The sequence below is a fragment of the Strix uralensis genome, chromosome 9 (assembly GCF_047716275.1).
Source record: "Strix uralensis isolate ZFMK-TIS-50842 chromosome 9, bStrUra1, whole genome shotgun sequence".
NCBI classification, from domain to species: Eukaryota; Metazoa; Chordata; class Aves; order Strigiformes; family Strigidae; genus Strix; species Strix uralensis.
The window spans coordinates 27,780,532-27,799,673 of record NC_133980.1 but is presented as its reverse complement, the minus strand read 5'-3'; the positions used below and the strand labels follow the sequence as shown (position 1 = coordinate 27,799,673).

At 39.3% G+C, this 19,142-nt stretch overlaps 1 protein-coding gene across 13 annotated transcripts in view; it reads right to left on the bottom strand.

Annotated features, from left to right (window-relative positions):
* Nucleotides 1-19,142, bottom strand: part of STAG1 (STAG1 cohesin complex component) — a 203,557-nt gene that overhangs the window by 43,033 nt on the left and 141,382 nt on the right. For 12 of the 13 annotated variants that reach the window (XM_074877914.1, XM_074877926.1, XM_074877923.1 and 9 more), the window contains 9 exons: nucleotides 18,757-18,836; nucleotides 16,231-16,338; nucleotides 13,853-13,967; nucleotides 11,537-11,654; nucleotides 10,343-10,446; nucleotides 7,359-7,451; nucleotides 7,144-7,233; nucleotides 6,752-6,955; nucleotides 1,968-2,038 (listed from right to left, as the gene is read on the bottom strand). In XM_074877914.1, the coding sequence (XP_074734015.1) occupies nucleotides 1,968-2,038; nucleotides 6,752-6,955; nucleotides 7,144-7,233; nucleotides 7,359-7,451; nucleotides 10,343-10,446; nucleotides 11,537-11,654; nucleotides 13,853-13,967; nucleotides 16,231-16,338; nucleotides 18,757-18,836 (983 nt within the window). The remainder of the gene's footprint in view (nucleotides 1-1,967; nucleotides 2,039-6,751; nucleotides 6,956-7,143; nucleotides 7,234-7,358; nucleotides 7,452-10,342; nucleotides 10,447-11,536; nucleotides 11,655-13,852; nucleotides 13,968-16,230; nucleotides 16,339-18,756; nucleotides 18,837-19,142) is intronic. The other variant, XM_074877925.1, reaches the window with a different exon arrangement.

The window sequence follows — 19,142 nt, the reverse complement described above, 5'->3', positions numbered from 1 at the left end:
AGGTGTGCTGTGAGCCTTTTGTTGCCATGACCCTCTCCGAAAGAGGATTAGCTTAAGCTTGGGAAAATCTCAATATAGAAGCTTTTTGGTCTGGAAGGCTTTTCTGACAATCCCTTACCATGTTTTTTTCCACTTTGCTGGGCTTTTTTTTCCTAAAATATGAAGAAGCAGCAACTACCAAGGAAACACAAGCACAGATAAGGTACAGTTTCTCTCACTGGGAGAGGGACTTGTTTCTTTTCAAAGCCTCAGCAACTACTTTATCTGTGCACTTTCAGAAGACCTGGAAGGTACAAGGTGTTAGCCTGCAATTTCAACTTGTTCTGCTGATTTCTTTTGGCTCCCAGTTGGTGATAGGCAATGAGAGTATCAGACCACAGCCACCATTCTTTGAGATGAGAACGCTCGATGTGAGTTTTGAATTGAAGACCCCAACCTTGTAGCTAAAGGCTTGGCAGAAATTCTGTCTGGGATGGTACGATTGTTTCCTTTCATAAAGAAACCGTATTAGATGTAACACTCAGTAGAGTAATGAAAAGATTTCATTACTTCTTTATATGCAAGCAGATATTAATTAGAAATTCCCACTGAGCTATAATCATAAATAACAGATCAGCTGAGAAATGATACACAGCTGCTCTCCAGCTCTTTAGTTTTCTTTTCTCTCTCCTATTTTTGAAGGTGAAGGTAGATGTCCCCAACCTCGATCTGTGTGTTATTCTACAAAGCTTTCTTTACAGTCCGAAATAACTCTCTAGAGATTTGGAACCCTAAAGGAAAAAAATATATGTGGGAGACTCTCAGAAGAGCCTTAAGATTTGTGCTGCTTTCTTGGACGTGAACTACAGCTTTCACCAGTCCTCTCAGGAAAGGCAGAAGTGGCTCCAGAATGTTACCAGGGAGACTGAAAACCTAATTTGCACATGTGTCAGCCTGCTGCACTACGGAAATTAGTAACGATTTAATGATCTCTGTGGGACTCTCGTTGAATGGAAACAAAGAGTAGGTATTTCAGAACCATTTCATACAATGATCCAATGCGGAATTCAGGATAAGTGAAGACTAAGCACATAAAGAAGAGAGAAATGAAATCACTAAAACCAATTTGTATAAAAAGAGGTGTCAGAAGCAAGATCCTCTCACATGTCGTTCTAAGGAAGAAATGATTTGTAGCTCTCAGTCACCTGCATGTGAAGCTTTTTTACATGCTGAGCAGGAACAATTACTTCCTAGTTGATAGGATGGGAAGATTAGGTCTTCATGGTTATGCTCCAAAATTCATAGTTCAAGTGAAATTTTCCAGGTTGCTCTACAAGTTATGAGGGTGCCCATAGGTGTGAGAGCAGCAGGACCCTGAAAAGCTGCTGCCTGGTTCCACTGAGCTGGTTCCTGCTTAGTGAAGGAGTTTCTGTGCAATCCACGCAGTTAGACTTTGCCAACAATTCAACTAGAAACTAGCCCTGGCATTTCTGCAGGAAGAGAAATGCACCTTCCGGACTCTCACCATAAACTATTAATTATTTTTATTATTATTACTACCACTTATTTCTATAATTTTGAGGAGAAATACCTCAAAGGCATTGAGAAACACCTTCCTCCAGGGCTCTCCTGAGCTGAAGCTCAAAGCACAGATTTGGCCTGCATCCACTGGTGCCAGAGATGAGAAGCGTCCCTTGTGCACTGACTGTCACGCAGGGGAGTATGACTTTTAGTAAGATACTCACAGGTGTAAAAGCATTTAGTGCAAGGGATGGTATGCCACTTGCAAATCAAATCTGTAGAAGTAATGGCATTAACTAAGCAAGGACCCAGATTAATCCAAGCAGTTATACTGACAAATACCACTAATCATTTGTTAATCTCTATTTCATATATTTTCTCATTTCTTAACAAAAGACTTCAACTGATACTCATTGAAATGATAAAATTAACAGTACATTTTTGAGGGGAAAAAAAAAATCACCTACTTGTGAAAAGAGGTTAACCTCTTTAATGTGGAGAGCACATTGTATATATCATCATCATCAGCTTCTTCTCCCTGAAAATGAAAGGAAATCCATTAAGAGAGTTCAGCAATCCAGCAGAGTATATTACCGCATGGGGAGAAGCAGATTTCTTTGAGGTTCACGTTGACATCTAAACTGACTCCACATTTCCCAATGACTTTTACCTAGATTCCATAATAATATTTAAATAACCACCACATAGCACTAGGAAATAAGTAAGATCATCTGACAACATACAGCAGTATCACTATGTTAATACTCAAATCACTACCCTCTAGCAGTAGAAATAATTTCCAAGAATAAAATCTGAGTTCTACCTTATTTTACAAAAAGGACTGAACCATCAGCTTTAACCATCAGCCACAAAAATACAAGAACATGCTACCAGAATAAAGCCAAATGCTTGCCTTGCTCTACGCCAGAAACCTGCAGATGTCAACGGCAAGTTTTTTTTAAATGATCAATGGGAAAATTTCTTTCTTTTCATATCTTTCATTGCTTTTCATATCTTTCATTGCTGTTCACTGTGCTACACACCGTAATGCATAACAACCACATTATGTGCACAGACTGACATACATTCAGAACTGGATGGAAGGGTTTGGGTTTTTATAATTTAGATCTTACAAATCTGGGGAAACAACAGTCCAAGAATAACTATTGCACAACTCAATCAACACTCTTCATTTAATTTTTTTCTTTCTGGCATTTTAAAATATCATTATCCTAATATTTTATGCGAACTGAGCAGCAAATTCTCTTAGTGAAACAAGTGGAAATAAGGTACTTCCAAAACTTAATTTTTCCAGCAACTTTCTAACACAGGAATAGCACTTAAAACAATTCTCCATTTTATTTTTTTTTTTCCCATCTAAATGCCTAACAAATTAAGCAACTTCCCTGCCTTGTCTTGGTTTTGTCTCCACATCTTTCTCTGTGTCACATGTCTGACCTTTGCACTCCCTTTTCCTTAGGGATCTAAACCTCTTAATTCTTCATTTCTCATATGACTTTCAAACACAGGTTTTCTCTGAAATCCTCAGTCCTCATCCCTCTCTCATGCAAGTGGATATACACAAAGATCATAAGCTCTTGCTTGGATTTCTCTACTTCTCAAGCTGGGTAAAGGAAGGGGATACATCAGAAGTATTTTGGCATTACTGGCCCATATTCCTTCATGAGCCCAGTCCTTGTTCTCTGCTCAGCAGACTCAGTGCATCCTTCATGGCTTTTTGCACTGGAGTACTGCACAAAGGGAAGCCGCCTGCAAAGAGAAGTGAAGTGAAATGGGGTGGGAATAAGCAGTTCCTGGCTTCCTGATTTGTAATAATTATTTTCTCCCTTAGTTCATTTCTCCTAAGAAGACTGGTAGAAAGTAATTTATGAATCCCATCATCTCATTGCTTTCACCTCATGAAGTTCAACAAAGCCAAGTGCAGGGTCCTGCCCACGGGTCAGGGCAATCCCAAGCACAAATCCAGGCTGGGTGAGGAGTGGATGGAGAGCAGCCCCGAGGAGAAGGACTTGGGGGTATTAGTGGATGGAAAACTGACTGTGAGCCAGCAACGTGTGCTCGCAGCCCAGAAAGCCAACTGTGTCCTGGGCTGCATCAAGAGAAGTGTGGCCAGCATGGCGAGGGAGGGGATTCTCCACTTCTACTCTGCTCTCGTGAGACACCCCCCTGCAGTGCTGTGTCCAGCTCTGGGGGCACCAATGTCAGAAGGACACGGACCTGCTCGAGTGAGTCCAGAGAAGGCCAGGAGGATGCTTGGGGGGCTGGAGCAGCTCCCCTGTGAGGACAGGCTGAGAGAGTTGGGGGTGTTCAGCTGGAGAAGAGAAGGCTCCGGGGAGACCTTAGAGCGGCCTCCCAGTACTGAAAGGCAGAGAGGCACTCTTTATCAGGGGGATAGGACGAGGGTTAACAGTTTTAAACTGACAGAGGGGAGATTTAGATTAGAGATAAGAAAGAAATTCTTCCCTGTGAGGGTGGTGAGGCCCTGGCACAGGTTGCCCAGAGAAGCTGTGGCTGCCCCCTCCCTGGAAGGGCTCAAGGCCAGGTTGGACGGGGCTTTGGGCAACCTGGGCTAGTGGAAGGTGTCACTGCCCATGGCAGGGGGGTTGGGACTGGATGATCTTTAAGGTCCCTTCCAGCCCAAACCATTCTGTGATTCCCTCTGGGTAAACAGTGAGACTGGAAGGACCTTTCAAAGCAGTGTCAGAAGGGGCGAGGACAGGACTGCAGACCCGTACATGTACCTAAAATATGGCGTGTGTTTTCCGAATTGTCTCAACATTCATGTATCCCTAGTCTAAAACAGCTGGACCTAAACGCTGGAATAACTGATCTGAGATGTGGGCTGGGGGTGGAAGAGAGGCAGATTTCCAATCTCCTTTCATCTTTACTGCTTGTAGTGTTGGAACGTGGTTCTTTGAGGCCCAGAGACCACACTGCCCATGGAGGAAGACTCCCTAAGGACTTCTGAAAAATGCACAGCTAGGGACTGCGAGGTAGCAAAGGGAAGGACAGCACTGGATCTCCTCAGATCAGAGAATCCAAGAACAAGAGGACTGATGCTACAGTAAACCAAACTCAACAGTAACTAGACTGCTGGCTTCCAGAAGGGTATGTGGATGACAGAAAAGGAGCTGACAGAACTTAAGGACTAGTTCCTGTCTCAACTCCTCTTCAAAGCTGCTGTGCAGAAGAGAATGGGTAAGTCAGAGAAAGCAGCTGCTGTACAGCAGGAGGATTCTATGTGTTCCTGTATTTGCTAACTGAATTTGGGATTATGGTTGAAAAAATTATCTGCAGGTGTCTCAGATATACTAATAAAATGGTGAGTGAATCTTTTCTTGGGTGAAACTATCCAGGGAACAGAATGCCACCTCTGAATCCCTGAATGGATGCATGGATGATTAATGTCTATACAGCTGGACAGCGTGCAAACTTCAAGGGGGTTCTTCCATAAAAGCTGCATGTCCTCAGACAGACCTAATTTCTGTTTGTTACACGAAGAGAGAACAAACATGGCATTCGCTTTGGAGAAGTTCCACGATAAAACTATGAGAAAAAGCTGAAAGGAGACATTTTCATAACGTCTTACAAGACAGTAAAACAGAAATGGCAAGTCAGTGTCAAAGAACTGGGATTCCACTTGCTTCTTGGTCTGATTCTTGAGACAACCCATAGGCACTTTCCTCCACCTTGAGACAAGACTGTGACTAAGATGCTTTTTGCTGATTTGAGCTCGGCTGTGGAGACATAAGCTGAAGATTCTCCCAGAGCCAGGTTTGGAGAAGCAACATAGGAGATTTGTCCCTGCATAAGGAGCCAGACCGAACCCTGGTGCTGGATGTGTGGGTAGTGAAGAACGTGAGGACCTCACCAGAGTTCCTAAACCTCTGTCAGTGGGTACCAGTGGAGAGAGCGAAGGCCGCTACAGTGATCAGTTGCTGGGCATCTGCTGTGGAGAACCTGGCTGATTCTGAAAGCTGGATCTTTGTGTTAGCAGTCCAGCTTTAACCCTTTACTACCCAAGTCAGTGACAGATTCCCCCAAAGTTTCTGTCTCAGAGTTTTTGGTCCTGTTGGCCAGAGATGAGGTACAAAATCCACGGCTATTAAAACAAATGGATAAGATACGTAATGCGGCATTAGCTGAAAGAATTCCCTTGCCACACACAGATGGGCAGAGATGTAGCAGAAATTCTGGAATGTCTTTTCAGGTTCTGCACAGAAGTTTCTAGGAAAGTACATATAAAATGTCAGACAGGTAGAGAGCAAAGTAAACGTATTCTACCAAAGAACGTACAGTGGTGCACAAACTCCCCTGGGTTGTGGAGTGCCTGCTTCCTGCATGCACTGCCTTTTTTACTCATGTACATTCCTACAGCGACAGAAAAATGTGAGAGGCATACAACAGTATGCCTGTATGTGGCATATTACTTAAAGATAGAAAAAAAGCTTATTTTAATATGTCATTCTAAAATAGAGACTGTAGCTTAACTTTCTATAAAGGTACATCAAAAATGAAATGTATTTGCCACAGTGCAGTGCATGACTAGAAGTAGTGAAGAAAAAGATCTGTGCAGACCTTAAGTTATGTTTAAAAAGCATGAGAATTACAACAAATTAAGTAGTGCTACACAAAGTTAAATTGATGTAAAGCCAGAAAGTATGAGTAAGGTTTCTATTCTTATTAACACTGTCTTATGTGTTTTGAAGGATAAATTCTTACAAGTAAATCCCAGGTACCTCCAGGTTTCAGACCTGTATCTTTAATTTCATTCTTTTCAGAGCTCTTTCAATATGCCATTATAAATATTTTACTAAATCCTCTCTTCCATTCCAGACATAATCCAATCTTGATTCTGCTGCCTGCATATCCATTTGGGACTACTGGAATCACCACAAGCATTAATGTAAATGCATCTTTCTCTGCATTTTTCATCAGCTTTCACGCATTCATCCATTTAATTTCTTATGTGGACTGTTTAAATACTAGACTAAATTTTCAGGAGCAGGATTGTTCCGTGGTCTCTGTTTTACAGCATCAATGCTTTGCAGGCTTAATGGCTAGTCCAAGGGATTTTCTACATGGAGAAACAGCTCCAAATAATTGAGAAACAGTTGCTGCTGCCCCACACCTTTAGACAGATAATTTCATGACTCGGTAAGAATGTTTTTTTGCAGTTTATCACAGCATTTTTAGGTAGTCTAACTAAATTCATTTTAAGAAAACAAACCTCCTGCAGCAGATCTTCTACAGAATGGTTGAATCGATCCACGAATTCATCAATAAGTTGACTGTGGGCTATGTCAACTCTGTTCTGGATTGTATACTCTTCACTGCAGAGTATGCTGTAGGTTTTGCTGCAGGCTTCGAGAACATCTGATTCCACGTGCTTTTCCACAACAAACTTGATCTGTTTCAGTAAGGCATCCAGATGCTGTAGATCAGAAAAGAAGTTCAGCTTTCACCTTATCTGAACAATGAGACTCAAAGAAGAAGCTATTCAAAGAATACACCAAATCAAGGTTAGATTACTCATATGCTGAATGAAGGAACAGTACTGTGTGACTAGAATAATAACTAGACACTTGAAAGCAGTCAGACTTCTTGCCCAATGTACTGTACCTTTTCCATTCTGCCCGTACTATAGATTTCCAGATCAAAATACTGAGGGATTTGCAGGAGATTTGCAACCTTCTCGGCATCAGCAGAATACTAGAACATCATTGAAACAAAACAAAAAAATAGTGAAGTAAAAATAAAAACCTACACTACAGAATGAAAAAGTTTAAAGACAGTTGTAAATACCAGCAAGAGATTTATTTTGTTGAAAAATGTACCTTTGATAGCAACATAGGAAGTGCAATAATGAAATGCTCAGTCAATTTATTTCTGTCATCTATCTGAGTTTTTCTTTCTTTTGCTGTCAAGACCTGCATGTGATCAAAAATAACTAAAGTAAATACAATGCATATAGCATTCATTAATTTTTCTAAAGTTTGTATTACAAACAAAAATCCATGCAAGTGTATTTTTAATAAATCAAAAGAGGAGAGAATAAAAAACTCAAACACATTTGGACTGAAGAGTGATTAAATGGGAGGACCATATGTCCTAAGAAGCCGTGATTGAAAAGGAAAATATATCATCCAGCATGATATTGTCTCGACACATCAACATTTTTTTAGGATTGAAATTCAAATATAACCCAAGTCAGTGGAAGTTTTGCTATTGCTTCCAAGCAAACTGAACTCTGGCTTTCACACATTAAACAAAGTGTTAACGTAAGACCTCAGGGCGAACTGAAGTATAATTAAGAAAACCAAAACCAAACCACACTGTAACAGTGATTTTCATTAGCAGATTCATAGCCTCATCTCTAAACTGCAATGTAATTCTCTGTGAGAACATACATCCAAACTCACAGAACTCATTTACAAATTTCAGTGACAGATATACTGAAGCTACTAATGCTGTCATAGCAAAACCACCTTGAACCAGTGAATAGAGAGACAATAATCAAAACAGCATGCTCCATAAAAGCTTAGATCTGGCTTCTTGGCTTCAGAAAAGGAGAGAATACTTTTGAAAACAAATAATGATAATAAAATACTCAAGTTAGCTAACGATTTACGTATAGCAAAGCTGCCAGACTGCACAATAAGGGTTACAAGCTGAAGTCAGAGAAGAAACTATTTCACAAGAAGGTGAGTGCATAATTAGAAATCTGCTCCCATTTCAACTCAGAGAATATGCTAGCGAGATCATGAGAACATGACAAACCTCTCCTGACAAGTCAGAGATCCCTGCAGTTACCATCCCACAACTCATGATCTAACTGAAAAGAAGCAAAAGCTAAATGTCATACCTACATCTCTCTGTAAGTGAGGAGGAACAGCTGGAAACAAAACATGTGCTTGGATGACAGGTAGCCTAATGTGTCAGCAGGAATCCGAAACAACCATGGAAGCGAAGGGGAACAGGTTTGTAACCAGGGTAAGGAACCACTCCCATAGTACATGGCAGGCAGCTGGGTAGGCACAGCAGCAACCGCAGTGCCTGCACCAACTGGCAGTGCAGCGCCGCCCGTGCCAGCAGAAGCTGCTAGCTCATCAGAAGGCAAAACAAATGCACCCCCTAACCACCCAGTCACATTCTGGTGACCAAATATTGCTATTCAGTGGTGCTGTGAATTAATCTGGGTCCCCGGGATGATCTCGAGGCTCTTTTGATCACCCTTCAGCAGGTGAAATTTGTTTTACTGAAGTGTTTTCTTTAGCTTTGAAGAAATACAGACATTGAAAAATCTAAAGACTAAGCAACTTGGTGAACTTAAGTGAACTGAACTTTAAATCTCTTGAGATAGAAAAAAATACCCAAAAAGCTAGTTGGTACTCCAAACAGAAAATACAAACATGGAATTTTTGTAAAATTTAAAGGTTGCTTTGTCTGCTAGAAGGGTTTGAAGCTAGAGACAAAACACAGTTAAGTTGTGCCTGCAACAGTTTTGGTAACACAGGATAATACATGCTGGTGTAAATTTGAGTAAGTGCGTTCATAGATTCCCCCCTCACCTCTGAAATGTGTAAGAAATTCCTAATTTATTAGAAATGTGCTTTATAAATTAAGGTACATAAAGCATGTTTAAACTGATGGTTTCTTGGATCTTTTTCTCAGATGCTGTTTCTGGACCTGAGGCTAATCTGCTTTTGGCACATAAAAATTAAGAAACTAAGTAACCGCATTTAGTTTAGCAATAAAGAATGCTAAGTCTATCTCCAGTTTTCACCTTCATTATGTCTGTGGCTTTCTTTAATAAACTAGTTATAATTATTCAGAAGAGAACCCAACAGAAGTACCAAATGTTCACATGGGTTTATTTCACTTTAGTCTAACGTAAATAAGAGGGAGACTACCAAAAATCAGGGAAATATGTTTGGGAAGCTGAGACTTTTTTGGAACATGGATGCTTTACTTATGAAAAATACAGTTGAAAGCCTGTTGATCACCCTGACCTTGTGACTTATACTGAAATGCTTAAAAGTGCTTGCCTAGTCTTAGGAATGGACTTCCACTGATCCCCAAACAGTCACTATGAAATAAATGAAAGAGGCAGCTAGATTGCAAAATGGCCAGAATGTCAAATTCTTAAAATTTTAGGGCATTCAGTGGAAGAGGCCAAAGGGGATGGATACTTAAAACCACAGATACATTCAGGTTGGTCCCAGTCCCACCCCTCCTGCTCAAAGTAGAGCCAGCTCAGGGGTCAGACCGGGGTGCTCAGGGTTTTGTCCAGTCAGGTCTTGAAAATTGCCAAGGATGCAAACTGCACAAACTCTCATCTTCTGTTCCAGTGCTTAGCTATTCTCATGATGAAGATACTGTTGGCTTTTTCTGCAAATTTTACATCCATATTAGCAGCATGTTTCTTTTTATGGAAGACAGAGGTAATCTTGTTCTGCTCCTGAGCTCTACACTTGCAATTCTAATCTAGATTTAACATTAAGGGTGTAGATGTGGGTAGAAGTGTAAGCCAGGGGTATGACAAAAAGAACATCTAAAAAATAATAAAAAAAGATTTTCATGCTGTAAATTAATGTTACTTAACGTGGCAAAGCAAAACCCAAAATCAAACAAACAAAACCCAAACATGTCCAGAAACAGAATTTATACTGTTTTTCTTCAAAAAAGTTCACATGAAACAGGAAACAGCAATTACAAAAAAACTAATTTAAAAGCATCAAAATGTGGCATTGTAGACAAATATTGTATGTTACTATAGGAACATACAGAGGTCTGAGCTACCCACTGCAGTGCCACTTACTCTCTTGCCAGTGCCTCTGCCTACTGGAGGATGTGCCTCAGCAGCTTGTCTGATTGTACACACCATCAACTCAATAAGAGCACTCTCCTGCCGGTCAGACATTGCTATGGAGGGAAAAGAACAAGTAACATGAGTTACAAATCTCTGAATGCAGTTGTAAAACACAGGGAATAGAGAACAACAGACACAACGTCATTTTGTCCCATTTATAAGCCCAGGGCTTTCTTGCTCGCTCTGTGAATTACCATTCGCATCATCTCAAAACAGGTATGGCAGAACTGGAAGAAGTCCAGAGAAAAGTAGTGTGGAAAAAGGATGTATGAAGGGAAATATAACAAAGATCTACAAAACAAAGTGCGTCACGGAGGACAGAGAGCGACTGACTGTTCATTGTCACTTCCTTATAAAATATTCTCACCATCATGAAGTATTATTTCTGTTGTTTGGGAAGTACTTCTGGTCACATATCTAGAGGACCAAAGCCCACTAGGCTAGGAAGAAACAAAGAACCAAAGTGCCTGATTTCCTAATGAAATTACCATATAAATACCACAATTTGGTAAACAAAAGGTCAGATTTTGAAACACTGAGATCATGAGCATGTCATGTTAGGAAGCAGTAAGAATACATCGGGTTTTCAACCGGTTAACCCCTGCGAAGGTCCCTGGAGCAGGAGAATGCTGAAAGATTATAAAGGATCTTGGATGACACTCATTACCATTAGGGACTCTTTGCCACCACCCTCCCTTGTCTACCTTGTGCAAACAGATCTAGTATTAGCAAAAGGAGATTCAAAACTAATGGCAAAAGAATCCCCTTAAGAATTCATTAGGTTTTAACATCGTCTAGAAAAGCCCATATTTAATTAACATCACCTGAAGTGCTTGTTTATTTAAAACTGTATGAGCTATTTAATTTACTGAAATGTTCATGTATACAGTTGTTATTTAAACATTCAGACTTTAATATTAGGGAACCACAGTGCAGCAGACTTCACAAGATGAAAAATAAGAGTACAAAAATGCTGCTTATGAAGCAAAGTGCATTAAAAATGGATTAAACTAATCTTCTTCAAATACACTTTCTAAACAAACCACAATATAAATACCTCTACCACCCACAGTGAAACATCTTTTTAAGGAATAATTAGCAATATTGTGCAATATCAATAAAGTATAGAGGTTAAACAAATACCTTCTTCTCCTTGGACTGGTTCCTCCAAGAGCAATTCTGTCATACATTCCCAGTCTTTCAACAGTTCTTGTGAGCTCTCCCACAAACTGTCCACCAAATAGGCTGCATGTTCATGCAACTAGAAAACCCAAAGCAACCATCAGTACAGCGTTCTGGTACAAGCAGCAGTTCTTCAACTTTCACAACCATGGAGAGTGGCCTGGGCATGTGCTCTTACATTAGTTGGAAAGAAAATTCAGTTTGAAACTACCTCTGCAAGGTCTTCTTCTAACTGAACGATACAACTGACAGCATGACAATGGGGACATGTTTTTATAGAAAATGGAATTAAATCAAATTGAGCTTCTTTTCCATAAAGCGGCTTGTTTGTGAAAAATCTTTCTTAGAGGTTTGACCTACAAGCCATAAACTTACCTTTCCTCACTTTCTTACTGCATTATAAAAAGGAGACACGAGACTAAAGGAGAGTTGTAATATATTTGTTTTGAACAGGCATTTATTCTTCCCACATACTTCTACATGCTCAGAAAACAGTAGCAGAAACCCTATTTCTGTAACCCTATTTCAGGGGGTACAGAATTAACACTAACTTTAAGCGTAAAAAATGTTCTTATGTGAATTAACACAACCATTGTAACGTGAGAAAAGTAATCCATAGGCTTCTACTGTTTTATAAACTGATCTTTAACCACTATCAAAACGTAACAAGCACAATATGCAGTTCTGATTTGCTTGCCAGACGTGTGCCTGATTGCTTAACTGGAAAACATGTCAGAGTGTACGGAAGGAGGGGTCAGTACATTTACCTACTCTTCTGTTTGACACATTTGGGTAAAATGTCATGTGTCACAGAGCTTACTGATGCTTCTCACTGCTTTACCTGTTCCCTCTTCTGATTGCAGTGCTTGCATTTTCTAGTCCTACTGTAGATGGAAACTCCCAATCCTCTATTAAAACCGGAGTCATAATATTCTACTTTGTTTCTAACAACTCTCCCAAAAACAGCAACAGCAAAAACTGGCCCTGACAGGGAAGCGATCTCAGGGAGCAGCATATGGCTTGCATGGGAAGGCACTTTGCTGATCGTGGCTTTGGGAGCAAAGCTGAGTATCTCTTCTCCTCAGGATAGACAAGCTTAATGCTAGGTAACTCCCAATCACACACACTCAGTTTTAAGGTATTTGCACTGGAAAATAGAATGATCTATTACAATCTCAGTTTTTAAGATGCTGGAACTAAAAATACATTCAGATAGCAGATTGTAGGCTCACACAAGTAGTGACATTTCATCCAGACTTGTACGTTTATAAGGTGTTTCTAAAAAATGTTAACATTAACACTGTACCTAAATGTTATTATCCTTTCTTCTCAGCATCTCTGGTTGTGTTACTTTTCATTCTCACAGTCAAGTCTCTTATTCAAGGCTTCATAACAATTAAAATACCCGATTGTAATACCTTTCCTTTTGCTTTTTACACAAAATATATTACCCTCCCTTCTGTAGAGAGACATTTCTGTCATTCCTTTCAGTCTTCCTTTGCCACCTATTTATTACCAAATCAAATGTATAAATTTTAAACCTTTCCCCCTCTATCTTCAGAGCATCCTGTACCTGATAGTTTATCTTCTCAAGTTTCCCTCCACTCCACTGCCATTCCCCACCTGAATTACTGTGTGTCTACCATAAAACTTCCCATATATGCTATCCGTATAGCCATAAACTATGGGCACAATCCCATCCTGAATGTGTTCATCAAACACTTATGTCATCATACGGATGCCTGCAGTCTCCATCTCTGACATTTTCAAGATGCAACTGCATAAAGCCCCAAACAATCTCATCTAATCTCACAGCTGACCCTGCTTTGAGCTAATGCCCCTCAGGTCCTTTCCAGTCTGAATTATTCTCTGATTCTAATCATAATTTGAGATATTATGTAATATTTCTTCCTTTCTGGTTTGAATGATTTTAATCCATAAAGAGTAACTCCAGACGTATACTCCTTACGTGGTTATCTTAAAAAAACCAACCAGTTACATTTCTATGTAGCAATGAATCCTGGCAGCCACCATACTACCAGCAATGCAGTACTGAGTACAATGGGGACATGCAAGAGCAAAATAAACCATGAAGAAGATTTTGAGTTGAATTTGCTTGATAGACAAGGAAATGGCGGGCAGAGTAAAGGGCATACAAAATTTCTTGAAATGATGAAAAAAAGGAAAAGAAAGACAACTTGTTACTGTATGTTGATAAATCACTACTTACGTTCCAGGTTTTATTAAACATGAAAAGGTTAAAAATGATTTTTTTACCTCACTTTCAAGAAAGAAAAGAACCAACATTCTAATAAGGTTTCCATTTGGACTATTTCGCCCCCTCCTCTTTGCTAGAGCCTCTTCAGCTTGGGGATCATGTCTGCTGAACAGTCTAAAAATAAGCAAAAGGAGCTATCATGTTTATCAAAACAAATCTCATTTCTGCAATAATATGACGAGCATTCATTCTTGATATAGTAGATTTGTTCACATAACACAGTGAAAGTATCTCAAGCTATTTCTTTCAAGAGAAAGAGGGCATGACCTCTGCCTGTCTGAAGAGATGAATTTATCTTCAGAGTCTTCAAGTCCACAGGGCTGGAAGAATTTCACACTGGAAAAAGCTCTCCAAAACATATTTATATTGAAGGATTTTGCACCGGTTTATGTATTTGCCTAATTTGTACGGTTTTGCAATTTTAACTTATCCAGTCTTACAATGGTGGTACCACTTATTCCACTAGTGCCTTAAGAACTAAGGTTGTATCTTCACTGTGGTCACACTGACTGGAATATGGTATAAACAAACTTGACATCCCGTTAAACAACCAACCTCGGGTACCGGTAGCAGTGTAAAGGATAAAGCAAGCTACCAGTCAATTATTTGGGGTTTTTTTTCAGGTTAACTATACATTCTGCATTGAGTTCCCTGATGCATGGCTAATTCCAAACTACTCTCAATGCTCAAATTTGCTAGCTTAAGAAGATCTCAGATGTGCCTACACGACACAGGTACAGCAATGATTGTTTTACTTCGAGAAGGTTGAAAACTGTTCCTTGCTTTTACAGTTGAAACTGCAGTCACAAAGCGAATTACCAATGTGAAACACAGTATTCTGATTTCACTATTGTAGTTCATTGAAAAGAGAAGGATGAGTTACAGACAAACGTATTTTAGTTAAAGACATCACCTTTCCCCCCCCACCTATCTTAATAGGTAAGAAATGAGCACCTCTGCAGGTGCAGAAATCTCTTAAAACATCCACCTCAGGATTGAGACAGTGATCCTCTCTATTATTTGCTTTTCTATGCTAACTACAGAGAGAAAGCCTGATGACTAGCTCACACACAGAAAGTGCTATTTAAATGCATAAAATGAGGCAAAATATATCCCACCTCAAACGGCTCAAGCAGGTTCTAAGTTATTTAAAATGGAGCACCAGCTTTTACGTGTTAGCAGATACCAAGAAAAAATGAGTGTTAGGAATGGGACAACCTTCTCTCAACGCTGAGAGACATTTATAGAACGCAGCATAGTATCTCATTGTAAAGAAAAGTTAGGGTAAAGTTTTGTCTTTACACTAAGTGCACTAAGGTGCAGATATGTCTTCATTTACCTTCAAGGCTTTTTTCAAAATTACTTTGTCACACGTTGATTAACAAAGACATGTCAGTATATATCTTAACCTAATCCTTTCCTATAGCTTGTAAAACGTCATGCAGGAAACTAAATGTAACTGAATTTTGTAAATTAATTCCTTAAAACAAATAATGCCTAATCACAAAGATGGAATTCCAGAAATCCACTAACGGAAGCTTACAACTACAATGTGGACTTCGAAATCACTGATAAAACACAGTAAGTTAGAACACTGGCACAGGAAAACTGATGTTTTTATGTAATTTTTTCTATTGTGTATCTTGGCAAGAAAAACTAGATAACCTGGGTTCTGATATAAATACTCTATAAATATATTAAAGAACTCTAATGTCAGAACCCATGAGGGGAAAAAAAATAAAATTACTGCTAAAAGGCTTTTAACTGCAAACCCTAAATGAAAAGGTTAACTGTGATGATGTGGCAATGTCCTGGTCATAGTTACTGATGTGGTATGATTCACATCCATGGAAAAGCTAGCTCATTTCCTTTGGCATAGTGGGTACATGAAAGATGTAACCACAGTGTAATGCATTTTTAGGGTAAGTCAGTGAATTTGGAAAGAAATTTCTTAATTACTACTACATAAAAACCTCTCAAGTTCACAATTCTGAAATAAACTCACCTGAAACTGTAAAAATGATGACTGCCTATCAGGAAGACCATCAGGGATGTACAGGCCCTATATATATTATCACAACAGTAATACAGAAAGAGCTGCACGATTTAAACCAACTTCAGAGGTTTAAGCAGTCTTTGTGTATTTAGCCCTTGAGGAGTCGGGAAAAATCTGAATTCTAGAGCAAGAAAAATGTAAATTCACTTTCTTCGAGTCTTTAGGTCTTGAATTTAAACAAGAGAACAAGCCTCTGTTTTAAATTAAATATCTGATTTGCTATACTGGGATATTTCACTCTTGCTTCTTTGCCTTTTGATCTTACCTCTACCAGAAAGCATTCACAAAACTGGTCTTATTCCACAGCAACCGATAACTTACTTTTTGTGAAGGAATTCTCCAGCTGCTACTGCAACAGGCCGGTGTGCTGAATACACCAAGTGATAAACATTCTCACAGTCTTCATTTGACAGAGCTTCTTCGCTTCCACTGAAAGAGTCAGAAAGTAACACCTGAACTAAAACAGATGTTTCCTTTCAATTCTCTCGCCTCCCCTGACTTACTTTTGACAGCTACAAGATTGATTTCCTTCATACAAAATCCTAAATGGTTGAACGTTGACTTCAAGGATCTTTGGTTCAGTTTCCAAATACAGAAATATTTAAAGGGTCTGTAAAACTGAAAGTTTGTCTGATTTTCTTCTCCCAGTTTTATCAATATATATGTATATAAAAAATAATATAATGAAAAAATTGTCATCACTGCTTACAAATCTTGCCCTCCTTAAATTCTTAGACCATTATACTAACTACAATGCACATATTGCAAGATGCCAAACACTCATCATCGAACATTATTAAACTAAAAACCTAGAATGTTACATGAGAAAAATGTAATTGCTTTCTTATAGCAATGTCTGTCTGCTTTCAAAGCTTTGAATTTTTAAAGTATTCAAATCTGGGACTGGGAAAACCTGCTTCAGCCTCCTGGCCTTCTCCATTCTCCAGAGTTAAGTCTTTTCACGTGACAGTCCATGTGCTTTTGTGCCCTGCAAGGCAGGAGGTGCCTCTCTGATGGCCTGGTAAGTAGGAAGGAATATTCCCAATTCCAGCTGCTGAAAGGGCCAGGCCAGGTGGATAAAACTGCCTCAGCAATGGGGCGCAGAAATGCTCTGGATGTGGGCAGCAGAAAACTAAACCAGATTATGCCACGAAGTGGGGACACAGAACTAGCACTGTGCATCCACCAATCAAATGAACACACAATAAATTGTCCAACACTTTTACTGTAGTCATTGTGCTGACTAGATTTAGGCTTCATTTTCAACATCAAGAAACTGAATCTGATCGTACCCTGCTGTGCTGGATGAAAGATGATGAAAAGTTTATTTTCTATAATTATTTATTGACAAGAGCAAGCCACCTTTTACCCTTGTCTTGGGTAAATGACATAGTTGGGGCTTCTGCTGTTTCTGAGCTCAGGATGTGTGTGTGTTTTCTGAAACTCAGAAAAAATTCCATGTTTCAGTAGTATTCCTGCAAAAATGCTATGAGCCATGGGACAATTATATTCCATCAACAATAATCAAAGTATCACCACTGTCACATATTACTTCCCTCCTTGTTCAGTCAGCATTCATCAGAAACATTTATGTATCAGCACTCTAGTGGCTTCCTACTACAAATAACTTTTAATTGGTCATTCCCCATGATGATTGTTCATCACATCTTTTTGGAGTTCCTACCTGCCAGAATACTGCCCTGTGCTGTTCAACGTGACCCATATTCTTCTGGTGCTAAATGCATCTAACTATGTTTTTCATCATGCAACCAAAGAGAAAAAAGGGCAGGGGGAAAAAAAAAAGTGTACTGGCTAATTTCTGACCTAAAAATCTTACTGTGTTCCCAAATGTCGGTAATAATATAGGGAATAGATGCGTTCTACATCTCATTTGTGATCGTATTTGTTATATTTCCTTTAAAAATATAACTGTAGATACAAGATTTCCTTTCTTCTTAGTATTACAAGTCTAATATCTGTAAAGCAAAGCGACCCATAAATAGAAAAATTTAAGTCGAGACTTCTTGACTAAGAGGAAAAGTTAGTCTAATTTTTCATGCAAATTCTGCATGTCCAAAAACATTTTCCTAGTAGAGCCACTAGGTACAAAGTATGGTGCAGAAATTCTATGCATGTTTGTAAAAGAGATTTTAACATAGGTTTTAATGAATATATAGTAAAAGCTTAGCAGTGCTGCTCCAATAGCACACTCGTGAGGCTGCTGTGGACAGGCTGGCTCAAACAGCCAGCATGTGGGATGATCTCTGGACTGGATCGTTGTCTCAGGGAAGCCACTGCATCTCTAAGAAAAAGTTGGGGGCCTGGAAGCATCTCCTTCTGCATGGCCAAGTGTCTAAAATTGCAAGCTACCACTGCCACCTCCACATACCCCCAACAAGGAGGTTGAAGCTAGCATCTTTTCCCTGTCAGCTTATTTACCAGATGACTCTTTCCAGCTGTGTCAGGAAATCAAATCTCCTAACACTGGATCTTTGCTCAGTCACTGTTAGAGTTACTTTAGCAAATGTAACCTCCAGATACTTGTTTTGGGGAGGACAATCATTTTGCCCTTGCAAAAGCTATAAATGCCCTTTGGTATCCTTCCACAACAATGGATGCACTAATAGTCTAAATACATCATTACATTTTTACACTTCGCCTACTGTATTTCCATGAAATGGAATATCTTATTTCAGCTTCATAACCATATTACTACATATTTAGTTCAACTTCATACTAATTGTAAAGTAACAGATTTGCTTCATTACACAAAGAAATCCAGTCAATTAAATATTACTGGTTTAGGTAACATTCAAGGGGAATATGTTGGTTTTGAAAAATACTCACTGAAGTATTAGTGTGACTAATCGAATGGCTTCCACAGCGACATCATACTCCTTATCAAGCGTCATTGATACAATGCGATCCTGGAAAGGAATTTTATTACAGTGACAAAACAGAAACACACAAACAGCTATCAGATGAAGAATTGTACAGATTACAAAATACTCTTGGGGAGAAAGATCTTTCAACTAGACACATGAAAACCCTTTAATATCATTCAACCATTTAATGTACATCTCAGGAAGCTGTGTGCTATATGCACAATGGAACAATAGGCAAGTACACAGGAATGAGAACAAGTGCTTAACAAACAGTCCTCATCCTTGTGAGTTTTCCAGGAGACAAGCAAGCAGACTTTGGAGTCCAAGAACTGTTCTGGACTGGTCTTA